Genomic DNA, 14,419 nt, shown 5'->3' with positions numbered 1-14,419 from the left:
GCAGATGCTTACTCTGAAACCTGCAAGCAGCCCCATTTCATCCGATGGGACTGGCCCTGGTTTTAAGAAGAAGCATCTGTGTGTTGCTGGATCACAGCCCAAATAAGAACCTCCACTCCCTGGTGGCTACCTATGTTCCCTGCCAAAATCTGATATGGAAACTCTTCCCAACACACAGGAGAGGATGCAGAAATCCACTGCCATCGAGACCAAAAAGAACATTAAAGCCAAATAAGGAAAAATGCAAACTGAGCCAGACTAAGGAATGCCCCGAATTCCTTTACAGCCAACCTCAGCTTGTCACTCAAGGAGCCCCTGTTTTTTTAGGGTGAGTGGTAGCAAAACCTGGATCTTGTTATGAAAGAGGTTAGCTTCCGAAAGTGCACACAGGAAAATCCCAGAGCCCCCAGTCCTGCCAGCAGGCTGCAGAGGGGAAAGTCGGGGGGCACCTTCCAAAAACTCTGTGTCCCCCAGGGCTAAGGCCAGAGGTCCAGCCGGCAGCGGAGCTAAGGGCCCAGCCCTCCAAGAAATGGCACCTCCTGGAGACAGAGCCACTACCCAGGGAAGGCCAGAGGAAGACACAAGCTCCCTGCCGCCGGGGTGAAACTGGGAAGGGCAGGGCAGAACGGGGGTCAGACACGATCGCTGGGGGCACAGCAACTGCCTTAGCTCTGCCCAGGCTGCTGTGGGGTCCCCCCCAGGGAGCCTCTGAGTGCTACATCTCCCAAAGTCAACCCCCCAGGGAGCCCCCAAGTGCTACATCCCCCCTCAAACTCACCCTCCACAGGGCCTCCCCGGTGCTACATCCCCCCAAACTCACCCCCCAGTCTCACCTCCCAGGGCGCCTCCCCAGTGCTACATCCCCCAAAGTCACCTCCCAGAGCACCCCCCCCAGTGCTACATCCCCCAAATTCACCTCCCAGGGCACCCCCCCAGTGCTACATTCCCCCAGTCTCACCTCCCAGGGCCCCCCCTGCTACATCCCCCCAAACTCACCTCCCAGGGCACCCCCCCAGTGCTACATCCCCCAAACTCACCTCCCAGGGCACCCCCCAGTGCTACATCCCCCCAAACTCACCTCCCAGGGCACCCCCCCAGTGCTACATCCCCCAAACTCACCTCCCAGGGCGCCCCCCCAGTGCTACATCCCCCCAAACTCACCTCCCAGGGCGCCCCCCCAGTGCTACATCCCCCAAACTCACCTCCCAGGGCACCCCCCCCCCAGTGCTACATCCCCCAAACTCACCTCCCAGGACTCACCTCCCAGGGCGCCCCCCCCAGTGCTACATCCCCCAAACTCACCTCCCAGGGCGCCCCCCCAGTGCTACATCCCCCAAACTCACCTCCCAGGGCACCCCCCCCCCCCCAGTGCTACATCCCCCCAAACTCACCTCCCAGGGCACCCCCCCCCCAGTGCTACATCCCCCAAACTCACCCCCCGGGGAACTCCCAACTGGAAGGGGCCGGGACACTGGGCACACTGGGGTGCGAGAGGAGGAACCCTGCGCAGGACGGACACCCCTTCCGACCAGGGGGTGCAGTAGCCCCCAGCACCCCTACTTCCAGCACCTGTGCCCCCGCCTCGCTGCAAGCCGCCTCCCCACGCCCCCCCTGGACCCACATCCCTCCCCACGACCCCCGGGATCCATACACCCCCCCCCCCCCCGACCAGGGCCCCTCCCCGCCGCCCCTCACCTCCGCGGCGCCCCGCTCCAGGCCGGCCCCGAGTCCGGGCAGCAGGAGCCGCAGGGCCAAGCTCGCCAGAGCCGCCGCCGCCGCCATCCCGCTCGCCGGCCGGGCAGGCGGGGCGGGGCGGAGCCGGTCCCCCGCCTCCGGGCTGCTTCGGAGCCGGGACAGGACCTGCAGCGCCGGGAGCCACCGCGCCCCGCTGGCAGCAAATTGCGGGGTCCGGGACCCCCCTCCCTAAACCTTCCCCTCCCCCGCCTGCACCCCCGAAACCTGCCCCCTTTTGAACCCGCGCTATTCCCCCCGCCTGCACCCCCGAAACCTGCCCCCTTTTGAACCCGCGCTATTCCCCCCGCCTGCACCCCCGAAACCTGCCCCCTTTTGAACCCGCGCTATTCCCCCCGCCTGCACCCCCGAAACCTGCCCCCTTTTGAACCCGCGCTATTCCCCCCGCCTGCACCCCCGAAACCTGCCCCCTTTTGAACCCGCGCTATTCCCCCCGCCTGCACCCCCGAAACCTGCCGCTCTCCTACTTGCACCCCCATAACCTGCCCCTTGCATCCCTGCTATTCCCCCCTGCAATCCCAAAACCTGTCTCTCCCCCACCTGCACCCCCTGAAACCTCCTCCCCCCAAAAATCTGCCTCTGCCTCCCCCCCACAAGGGGTTTCCATGCTATCCAGGGTTTGGCTCAGTGGTTCTCTGCAGCCTCACTCTACACAGTGTTCCAGCCTCTACTTCAGTCCCGTTTTGTTCCGACAAGCACTTTGAAGGCCCCTTTCCAGGCCCCCAGGAGAGCTTTCTGTGGGGCTCCCAGGCCTGGCTCTCTCCCCAGCAGGTCTTGGTCCAATCAAAGAGCACCTGGTCTCTGGGGTTCTGGAAACTGGGGGATGGGGCAGAGAGCAGTGCAAAGGAGAGGTGTTTGGGGTTACTGGCTGTTTTGAAATTTAAAAAAAATTGTTTTGGCTCAAAGCAGGGGAGATATATTTTAATCCAAGAATTGAAACATTTTATTGGAGGCCCAACAGAACGTTTGATGTTGACTTTCCAGTAGGAGCCTCTAACAAAACTGAATTTTAAAATGGCAGGTTATTTTGACTGAGGGGTTTCTTGGAGCGGAAGGGGTGCGGACGGGGTGCAAAGCAGTTGGGCACCATGCACACAAATTCACAACACATTTGGGGATCGGTGAATCTATTAAAAACATTGACTAAAACTTTGGCTAGTTCTACTCTTGGGGTTCTGCTGGGGCTCCCTGATAGCCGTGGGCTTTGTGGGGAGGCAACACTGTGCATGTTCCATCTTACCCCCCACATCCTCACCAGAACAAGGTGGCAGATGTTCCCTCTCTAAGCAGGCATGGCTGCTCCTTGCCACAGGGACTTGAGTTGAAGGGCAATAAGATTTATAGTTGTTCCTCTGTCCCTGCTGGAGTTCCCAGCACCTCCTGCTTCGTATCCCCCTTGCGGACGTGTTCCGTTTAGCCAGGTATTGCTCCAATCTTTTCCAGCTCCTGAAAGAAGATACTAAACAAGAGCAGAGCCAATCCCTACTCCTCTCAGTCCCACCCCACCCCCAGCACTTCATAGATTCAGTAGCAAGCTACCTGAATTCACACTACGCTCAAGACATGCATTAGATATTTGTATCGCTGGAGGACTGCGTTTGAGACCCAACTGCACACCTGGAGAGCTTACTGTAAAGAGAAAGTTATCAGCCCCTTTTACAGATGGAAAAACTGAGGCATGGGAGCTATAAATACCATCCATTGAGTCCCTGGCCCATGAGACCATCCAGGAAATTCAAGCATGCTTTCATGGGAAAGCAAGCAAGCAAGCTGCGGTCACCTTGACTTTCTTTGCAGCCCTTTGTTCCGAGTTTATTCCATCGTGAGCTGGTAGCCCAAAACCAGCCGGGAATGGGGTTCAGAAACTCTGCTCCAAAGTATAACGTGGTGGGTCTATTTGCAGCTCCAGGCCCATCTCAGCGAGTTTCATTCTCCCTTGCGGAGACCCACCTGTGTTAGGTCTGATCACGCTAATGTGATAAAACCGGTGTCGGAGCTAGCCACACCAGGGACACACCTGAGACCCTAGGTCTGTTCTGGAGCAGCTAACCCCCAGTTGACTGCTGCAATGTCCATGTACCCCCAGGATCATTGCAACTGACCCCCAAGATTTTCTTTCTTCTTCCTCTTTTCTAGTCCTCCCCTTTCCTCCAGGATCCCTTGGAGCCTGTCTTGCTCCCATGCCCCCATCCCTGCCTGCAGACAGACTTCCCAGGCCTTCTGCTTCCCTGGAGCTGCTGGAGAGCTCATAGGGATGGCGAATGCAGGGTGGGCAACTCAGTTCTGCGGGCTGCCAAGGCCTGTCATTCTCTCCCAGACGGACTCAGCAAGGGGACAACCTCGAGCGGTGCAGAGCCCTCAGGAGTCATCGCGTCTGGCCCCCTGCCCAAAGTGGGACCCGCCCCCACTCAATCCTCCCAGCCTGGGGTGTGTCAAGCCAGGACTTAAATGAGGGATGTTAAATATCGGTTAATTGAATAATCGATTAACTTCATGAATTCTTATCGGTTAGTCGACTAGTCTATAGTCCCTGGGGCTGGGGCCAGTGGCCTATGCGCTCCAGCCCCTCTCCCAAGGAGCCCGTTGCCACCCCACGCTGCTGTGTGTCTATCAGAGGCAGCACCACGGGGTGCAAGGTGGGAGCAGGATGCAGCAGGGCAGGTGCCAGCATGGGGTGCCAGGTGATACAGAGGCAGCAGTGCAGGGTGGCAACAGCTGCTGTCTGGGAGCAGGGGGTGTCTGAGCTCCCGGACCAAGCGTGAGCCAGAACTGAGCTGATCTGCCTGCCTGCCCGCCCGGCTCCTAATACATGTCAAATGCAAAACTGCAGTGGGGGGAGGTCCCAGACCCAGTACAAGCCAGGACTGAGCCAGGCTGCTGGCCACCCTTCTAAAAAATTTACTGGCAAGAGGAGGGGGGGAAATGCAGGTAGTTTATAGCATTAACCTATATGCTTTTGCTTATTGGTTAATTGACTGCACTATTACCTCCCTAACTTAAACACCTCTAGGATGGAGACTCCACCCCTTCCGTAGGGAATCCATCCCCGTGCTTCCTCGCCCTCCCAGGGAAATAGTTTTTCCTAAGATCCAACCCAGACCTCCCCCCCTGCAACTTGAGACCACCATTGCTCCTAGTTCTGCCATCAGTCACCACTGAGAACAGCCTCTCTCCAGCCTCTCTGGAACCTCCCTTCAGGGATTTGAAGGCTGCTCTCAAATCCCCCCTCACCCTTCTCTTCTGCAGACTAAGCAAGCCCAACTCCCTCAGCCTCTCCTCAAGCCAGCACAGCCCCTGTTTAAAACAGCCACAGGCAGCACTGAGCCTCCCAGCTGAACACCGTCGCTGGTTCTCCCAGTGTGCCTCGTCTGCCGTGCAGATTGCAGACCATGAACATGACAAGCTGGGGAGCCCCTGGCGCTGGGGGAATCAAGGGAAGTTTTTCCAGCTGTTCAACAGGCGGCACAAAGACAGGAACTGGGCAGGGTGAGGCTGGAACTGTGGCCGTCGCAGTTGGACTGAATGCCTGGCCAGACTGACGGCTGGCAGAGCAAGAGGGCAAGGTGGGATGGCATAAGGGGAACAGGCCGAGAATGGGAAGTTCTGTGGGTATTTGGCGGCTGTTCACCCTCTGGTGTCGGGCACAGCCCAGCAGAAACAAGATCAACATGTGCCTCAGGGCAGTTCTAAGCAACGGTCGCCTTAGCAGCAAAGAAAGGGGTTTGCCTGCACGTGTGAGGAAGTAACTGCCCATCTGCTGCTTCACTTGAGAATACAACTCCAGGAAAGTCACGGCTTAGAGCCAAACAAAGCAGGAAACTCCATCCTCTTGTTCCCCAACACGCAGAGGTGTCTGAAAAGCACCGACACTGGGCCCCATGATGACTCAAGAGGAAGGTTTGAACCGTCTAATTGAATTTCCTGGTTTATTTTCTGTGATTTTTTAGGCGTGGGTCTGACCTAAAAAGCTGGGTCAGGAGCCAGCCTTCAGGTCAAGGCTGCACCAGGGCCCAGGTTCAAGTCTGGAGCCTGGAAAGCCCCGTCTCAAAAGATTTTGGCCCCGAAGAACAGACATGTGAGTTGAGCTGCTCCGGTAAGCGCGATTGTTCTCACCAGAAAATGGACCCAGCCCTAAAGACCTTTTCAAGTTCAGGATCCAACTCCAACTTCCAACACAGGGAGAAGCCTGGATAGAGGAATTTGAACCCTGCCACTTTCTCCCCCAAACTGAAAGAGACTCGGGTTCAAGGCTTCAGTTTTCATCCTCAAAGATCCCAAGGAATATTGTAACTGACCTACGGCCACTAGGGATCATTAATCCTAGCTGGAAAAGCAGCCACCTCTGGGGAGAACAGCAGCCGGTAGGGGACGTTTGGGCAGACAACAGTGCGAGGCTTCTTGACCATCCCTACAGGGCCTTGTTTCCGTAAGAGATGAATTGCAGGGAATTCCCATTCTCTTTCTCTCCTCCCAACAGGAAGTAAGACTTCCAGGATCTGAACCTGCGATTCTCGGTGGTGCGCAGTTGCAGCCCAAAGCTTAACTCTCGCTGTGGCCGCTAGCACTGTTAATTGTAGCCTACACGATGTAAGAGGGCAAAATACCTTGCTGCAGCACCACCTCTGGAGCCGCTAAGGTGGATGACGCTAGAGGACGTGCCCTGGAGCCGCCATTTGTGAATGAATCACTGTCTGTTTCCAGCGGAGGCAAGTCAAGGATGTTTGCATAATGAGCCACTATTGGCCAAGCCTTCCAGTCTCCCTGACCTGCTTCTGTGTGATGTTGGGCACAAAACAGCAGCAATAATTGCTCTGCGGTGCCTGCCAGCACAGGGACTTGAGGCTTGGGATCAGAGGGACACCCATCAGCTGGTGAGAACCCTTCCGTCAGCCTCATGTGGCCAAGGCCAGGCCTGAGCTCCTGCATAGCCAGCAGCTTTTCAAAGGTAACCTTCCTCCCAGCCCGCCACAGAGCTGCTAGCCGCCGCTTAGCACCAGGAGTCACCAGGGCTGGACGGAGGCATGGGCGAGCCGGGCAGCTGCCCAGAGCACCAACCCACGGGGGCCGCCTCATGGCAGCAGTAAGGGGTGCGCAGCATCCCTTGCAGCTGCCATCAGGAGCCGCACGCCCGGCTCCCACAATGCCAGACAGCAGTACCCTTGCCCCTACGGCTGTGGGGCCATGCACGGCCCGGCACATGCGCTAGCAGCGCTGGCTGGGCCAGGCAGCGCATGTGCCGTACGCCCCGTGGGCAAACGGGCCCGCGCCCCACAGGCAGGCCTGCGCATGCGCCCTGCACCAGCACCAGCCACCCGGGCCCAGGGCACCAAAAGGGCTCAGGCCGGCCCTGGGAGTCACCACCCGCATGACAAATTTAGCGGAAGGTGCAGCTTTGACAGACTGGAACCTACTGCTCCTAATACCAAAGCAGCAGAAATGTTATAGCTCCCCTGCCGCCCATCAGCACGCCTCAGTCTGGCTCTGCAGGAGGCCTACTGTCGAAATACAGACCAGCCTCTCCAAGGGTCAGGCAGGCTTTCCGGAGATACCTTCTTCGACATTACACTGAGCCACGTGCATGTTTAAAACCAGCCCAAAATCCTCCACCACACGCGCCCACAATTCCTCCCATGGGGGGAGGCCCTGGGAGAGAACTCATAGACTCATAGACTTTAAGGTCAGAAGGGACCATTATGATCATCTAGTCTGACCCCCTGCACAGTGCAGGCCACAGAATCTCGCCCACCCCTCTTAGAATAATCCTCTCACCTATGTCTCAGATATTGAAGCCTTCAAATACTTTGAAGGCCCCAACATACAGAGAGTCCTTCAGCTGTGATCTGTGCCCAATGCTACAGAGGAAGGCGAAAAACCTCTAGGGCCTCTGCCAATCTACCCTGGAGGAAAATTCCTTCCTGACCCCAAATATGGCGATCAGCTAAACCCTGAGCATGTGGGCAAGACTCACCAGCCAGACACCCAGAAAGTTCCCTATAGCAACTCCTATCATCCCTCCATTGACCTATTTCCAACTGATAATGAATGGTCAATTAGTTACCAAGATCATGTTATTTCATCCAACCATCCCCTTATCATAGAATCATAGAACTGGAAGAGACCTCAGAAGGTCGTCAAATCCAGCCCTCCGCTCTAGGCAGGACCAATCCCATCTAAATCAACCCGGCCAGGGCTTTGTCAAGCCGAGACTTAAACACCTCTAGGGATGGAGACTCCACTACTTCCCTAGGTAACCCATTCCAATGCTTCACTACCCTCCTAGTAAAATAGTTTTTCCTAATATCCAATCTGGACCTCTCCCACCACAACTTGAGACCATTGCTCCTTGTTCTGCCATCTGTCACTACTGAGAACAGCCTCTCTCCATCCTCTTTGGAACCTCCCTTCAGGAAGTTGAAGGCTGCTATCAAGTCCCCCCTCACTCTTCGCTTCTGCAGACTAAACAGACCCAAGTCCCTCAGCCTCTCCTCGTAGGTCATATGCTCCAGACCCCTAATCATTTTGGTTGCCCTCCGCTGGACCCTCTCCAATGCGTCCGCATCCTTTTTGTAGTGGGGGGCCCAGAACTGGACACAATACTCCAGATGTGGCCTCACCAAAGCCGAATAAAGGGGAATAATGACATCTCTGGATCTGCTGGCAATGCTCCTCCTAATGCAACCTAATATGCCATTAGCCTTCTTGGCTACAAGGGCACACTGTTGACTCATATCTAGCTTCTCATCCACTGTAACCCCCAGGTCCTTTTCTGCAGAACTACTACTTAACTGGTTGGTCCCCAGCCTGTAACTATGCTTGGGATTCTTCCGTCCCAAGTGCAGGACTCTACACTTGTCTTTGTTGAATCTCATGAGATTTCTAGTGGCCCAATCCTCCAATTTGTCTAAGTCACTCTGGACCCTATCTCTGCCCTTAAGCGTATCTACCTCTCCCCCTAGCTTAGTGTCATCAACAGACCCCCCCTCAATGGTAGGGATTTGTCATGTCACTTAATAGCTGCCCAGGAGATGCCTCAAAGGTGGCAGAGATGGTGTAAGAACCTGTATAGAATAGAATATGCTCCTTGATCTCTGGGCTGAGGCTACCATGTTAGGGTGAGAGGTGATGAGGGATTGGGTTTAATACCACCCCCACCTCACTCTTATCTAGAGCTTTTCATCAGCAGAGCTCAAAGCCCTTTCCTAAGGAGAGGTCAGACTGATCATCTCCATTTTACAAAGGAGGAAAGAGAGGCACAGCAAGATGGCACTTGCCCAAGGCTGCCCAGCAGGTCAGTGGCAGAGCCAGGAGTAGACTAGAAAACAAGACCCCCAAGCAGGGTCACCTTATCCATTAGGCACAGAAGGCACAGTGCCGAGGGCCCACGAAAATGTTTTAATTTCTTTTAAAATCAGTAGGAAAAAAATGAACTTTTAGGGTCAAAGAAAATGTTTTAATTTTTTTCTCGCATCAGAAAAAAAAACTTTTAGGGCCCACAAAAATCTATTAAATTTTGCCTAAAACAGAAAAAAAATGTTGAAGTAGTTAAACGTATATAAAAAATAATTGTTAATATTGATATTATGGTGGGAGGGGCCCACGAAGGCAAAAGTGCCTAGGGCCCATGAAAGTCATAATACAGCCCTGCTCCCAAGTCCCAGTCCAATGCTCTATCCCTAGGCAACACTGTCTCCCTGCTAGGAATTGGACTGAGAAACCCCCCAGCTCATTTCCCAGAGGCAAATCCCTTTGATTTTCAGGTTTTATTTTGCTTAAAATTTCTCAGGAATGTAGAAGTGTTTGCTATGAATTTTGTTTAAAAGGCAAATATTAACTGTGCAGTTCTCTGAGGAAATATCAGGATTAACACCAGGAGATAGTATCAGAGGGGTAGCCGTGTTAGTCTGAATCTGCAAAAGCGGCGAGGAGTCCTGTGGCACCTTATAGACTAACTGAAGTGTAGGAGCATAAGCTTTCGTGGGCAAAGACCCACTTCGTCAGATACATGCATCTGACGAAGTGGGTCTTTGCCCACGAAAGCTTATGCTCCTACACTTCAGTTAGTCTATAAGGTGCCACAGGACTCCTCACCACCAGGGGATAGAAATCCTACCAAGAGAAAAGTGGGCCCAGAAGCAGGAAAGGTGGAGGCAGCGAGGGTGTCACCTCCTCATGCTGCCTCCTCCACTCTTGGGTTTCTGGGCCACTCCAGGAGATGGCTGTTTGGTAACCCAGTTACCGAGCTCCTATCTCTGCTTCTGCAGCAGGGATCCAGGTCCGGGGTTCTGTTTTCAAGAATCAAATAGCCACCTCCACACGTGCTTCTCTTCCACTGCCACGCCTCACTTGACAGACCACCTCACCCCTGCACTTCATCTAATTTATTATGGAACACGCCTACCTAATAGGAGTTGGATTTCCTTAATGTTATGTGTTTTCACGGGCTTGAGTAGCCAGAGTCCAAGTGAAAATCAGCACAACAGAAGAGCAGGTTTTGTAGAACTCAAGACATTTTTGGTAAAAATCGATACAACAAAAATGAGAGGCCTTCCCCAAACCCACAGTAACAACATTAGTATGCACAAGGCTCCATTCGCACCATCGTGCTGAATGGGGGAGGCCGGGTAACTCTCCTCCCCAGGCCCCCCCCGCTCCCAGACCCTCTAAACTCGAGCTATTTGAGTGATGTGTGCGCAAAGATAAGTGGTGATGTACTTAGGTCCCCAATCCTGCAAGGATTTATGTGTTTACATTGTGCTGGGAATAGCTTCCTTAGAGCCAAAGGAACTTTTCACTGTGCCCATTGTTAAGCCTGCACACAACCTCTTTGCAGGACCAGGGCCTTATTTGAGTTACAGAAGAGTCTCAGATCTAAAGATGGATTCTTTTTAAAGCTCTCTTGCAACCTAGAGTGAACATGCCCACTTGTGTAAGGCAGCAGAAGGCAGCCAAAATTAGGACAGGAGCAGACGCCACCTACTGGGGGCAACAGACACCCGTGTCTAGACGCCACCTACTGGGGGGAACAGACACCTGATGGGGAAGGACAAGCAGCCCTTGGCACACAGCCCTCTCATCCATTTATTCAGACATTCTTTATTCTTTCCCTAGATCAGTGTTTCCCAAACTGTGCTCTGCAGAGCCCCAGGGCTCCACGAGACATCTCCAGGGGCTCCGTGAGGTTGACAAACTGGAAACATCGATAAGCACAACACATACAATCAGTGGACTACTGGGGCACTGCATAAATTTTTACACATGTAAAGGGCTCCGGAGCCCAAAAAGTTTGAGAACCGCTGCCCTAGATGGCTTAGTCACGTGTGTAGGGACAGTTGGCCTGTGTTAACTTTTGCTGCATTAATTATAACACATCATAACAGCTTTCTATTGTACTGACGCATGGCCTGACAGATAGCACGCTGGACTAACTTGAGAGATCTGGGTGCTAGTCCTGGCTAAGCCATTGGCTTGCTGGGTAACTTTGGCCATGCCACATCTCTGCTCCGTGCATCAGTTCACTCATCTGTAAAATGGCAACAATTTGCTCCGCTTTGTTGTTAACTTGCTTGGGGGTCGACTTATGAAAGTTGCTATCAGAGGACAGGGTATTAGAAAAAGCATCTTTTAAATTATGTAAGTCCATAAAAAATAAGAAACTCTCCGGCGGCCCTTTGGAAGTTGCACTGACTTAGGCTTTGTCTACACTTGTACATTGGCAATGGTTTAACACAGCAGTGTGATCACAGTGCCAGCGCTGTAGATAAATCATCTCCACAAGGAGTAGTTACAGCACTGGGAGCCTGTTTACACTGGCACTTTAGAGCACTGTAACTTGCTGCACTGGGTTGAGATTTTTTTACACCCCTGAGCAAGAAAGCTGCAGTGCAGTAAAGTGGCAGTGTAGACAACCCCTTAGATTTTCAGCTGCTTAGCAACTCTGGGAGTAAATGCAGGCAGCTTCCTAGCCTGGGTCCAAGGCACAATAGTTTAAAAGAGCAGCAACCTGCTTAACTGGAATGCAAACAGCTGAAGTGATGACTTTGTGTAGAAAGCACAAGTCTGGACAGAGTCCCTAGGCAGGTAGCAGCTGTTCCATTTTCTTTGTAGCTAGACAACCAGATGCTAACTCCTCCCTTATTAAATCTTGTGCCACTGATCTTCAGCCAGTATCTGCTGAGGGATCTGGTAGCAGAGTAGGGGGCTGACAAACTTTCATCTAGGCTTGCACTGGTTATGAGACCTGAAAAAAACCCACAACAAAATACAAGTATTCTATATTTAATGCTGTATCTAAGAAAGACCAGCTAAGAGAATGGATTTACCACCAGGCTAATGCTACCCCTTCCTTCCCTAGCTGGCCAGCAAATTTCTCACCTGAAAAAGCATTTAGCAAAAACTGTCCTTCATTTCATGAGGCACAAAAAACATTGGTCGCAAAACTAGCGGTACAGCAAACAGTTCTAAACCCAACCCAAGTGAGATTTTTCATTGCAAGATTGGGAAAAACAAAATTGGGCTCCACTTCAGTAGGTCTGCAGTTGGCCTGGCTAGTTTAATTGGTCACTAACCTGCTTAGTAAAACAGATGAACTTCAGTCACCCATAAGAACAGCCACACTGGGTCAGATCAAAGGTCAGTCTAGCCCAAGAGCTGGTCTTCTGACAGGGACCAATGCCAGGTGCTCCAGAGGGAATGAACAGAACAGGCAACTATCCAATAGTCCATCCCATCACCCGTTCCCAGTTTCTGGCAACAGGGAGAGGGTAGAGACACCGTCCCTAGTGGACATAGAAAATGCCCAGCAACCATCCTACTCTAAAAACGGACACACATGTATTGGTTAGAATAACGATTCCTTGATTTCCCTTCCCTTAGCCCCCACGGTTGTTTATTGTATCTTATTTAATGCAAATTTTCAGGGATTTGGAAAGTAGATAGATATTCCAGTATATAGATAGCACTTCTCCCCTCCCACCCCAGCATTGAGAACTGACCAGCAAGAATTTCACTTTATGTTGGTTTGATTTCTACAAGATCTTTGCTTTGCTCACATTAAGCTACTTTCCTTAGGGAAGCTGTGGAGACTAATGACCATCAACAGTCTCCCAGCATGATGCTGAATTTTCATTTGAGAGCAAGACACGCTAAGGCCAAGTGTACAAACTTGTGCCAGCAGAGTTATATCCATCAGGGATGTGATCTCTGACAGCTACACTGGCCAAACTCCTGCTCCTTCCACCATGTGTGGCTATTCGTACCCAACAAAGAGAAGCTAACAATGCGCTTCAGAATGATAGCTCTCATTTTTACATCCACTTTGCACAGGTGGAAATGAACACATTGGGTAGAAGGCATAGGAGAAGCAGGTCCTACTTCTTGTTTAAGATCAAGTCCTAGATTGTAGTTATTCGACCTTTTAATTTCATCTGCTCCTTACCTTTCCATAACTCCTGTCATCCCAAAGCTATTTATAACCTCACATATCCAGCAGCATTGATATGCAGCCACATTTTGGACATCAGGTGCCAGCAGCCTGCACTAAACAGAGAAGGGCGACCACTTTTTGGCCAAAGATCTTCATGCAAATGCATCTGAGAGTCGTGGTATCTTTGGCACCCACACAGAATTGACAAGAGGTCTGTTTTTGAGATGATGCCTCAGACCCTTACACGGTGAACTGTATAAAACCAATGGATCTACAAGACCAAGAGGTTGATGCTGTTAATATTCTACTCATTGCTGGAAGGTTGTCAGATATTACAAACTGAATGCAGGGCATGCCCATGTCAGCGTTTTTCCCCCCAAGTCCATGCAGAATTGAACAAAGCAAACCGATGACAGGCACTGACCAGCCACCCCTTCTAATGATCAGGTTCAAACCAGACCCTCAAACCCACAGTGATACGATTTTGCTATGCAGGAAGGCAGAGGTCATCAGCTGTCCTACCGATCTTTTAGGAAAGCAAAAGTAATTCTGGTGTAAGATTGACAGCACTGAAGACAAAGGATGTTATCCACGAAGCAGGCGGCACAGTGCCAAGACTCTCATGGCATCCCACCAACCCATCTCAGCCTTGATGTGGAAGGTTTGGTCTCCCTTGTTTCTTCAAGCTATGGCTTCCCTACTGAGTGCCAGCTGCGGCTAGTATTGTGTGTACTCTCCACTAGGAGCAGGGCTGGCAGCCCAACTCACCTCTACCTCTTTACTGTTGCTTGCCACCATGTTAATTTCCACAACTGCGGCTCAGAGGTGAAGTGGTTCATAGCTAGGTACTTCTGTTTTGAGCCGACTGTCCCATCTTCTGACTTAACTCTCTCTTCGTTTGATCAAGTCCCAGACACAATGGGAACACACTGCCTGCCACCTTTGGGTTCCCCGGAACGACTCCAGTGACTACCCAAGTGGGACAGACATCCCCGATGTAGGCTGACTCGAGCTTCTGCTCAGCAAGGTGAGAAGGGAAGTGCAATGTAGGGAAATGTGCTGCTAGTTCTGAGCCCAAAGACATGGACTGGAAATAGCTTCTCCAGGGACTAAACTAAAAAGGTTCTAAGGGCATTTCATAATGGTAGGGACTTACAGAATAATGTCATTTGTGAGCAAGACCCTGACTTGTAACCCAGGCTGCTCCACAGAAGACTGGGAATGTGGAGGGAAAGGATGGGGCTT

At 52.4% G+C, this 14,419-nt stretch overlaps 1 protein-coding gene across 2 annotated transcripts in view; it reads right to left on the bottom strand.

The window, feature by feature from the left end:
• The window catches only part of MMP28 (matrix metallopeptidase 28), a 36,677-nt gene extending 34,854 nt beyond the window's left edge, over positions 1–1,823 (bottom strand). Inside the window, exon 1 of one of the 2 annotated variants that reach the window (XM_075904928.2) lies at positions 1,696–1,823. In XM_075904928.2, coding sequence (XP_075761043.2) covers positions 1,696–1,782 — 87 coding nt within the window. In that variant the 5' untranslated portion in view covers positions 1,783–1,823. The remainder of the gene's footprint in view (positions 1–1,695) is intronic. The other variant, XM_075904929.2, reaches the window with a different exon arrangement.
• Positions 1,824–14,419: the final 12,596 nt, after the last annotated feature.

The sequence above is a fragment of the Pelodiscus sinensis genome, chromosome 21, assembly GCF_052426305.1.
Source record: "Pelodiscus sinensis isolate ZL-2025 chromosome 21, ASM5242630v1, whole genome shotgun sequence".
Taxonomy (NCBI): Eukaryota; Metazoa; Chordata; order Testudines; family Trionychidae; genus Pelodiscus; species Pelodiscus sinensis.
The sequence above is the reverse complement of the archived record's forward strand: the minus strand, read 5'-3'. Positions and strand labels throughout refer to the sequence as shown.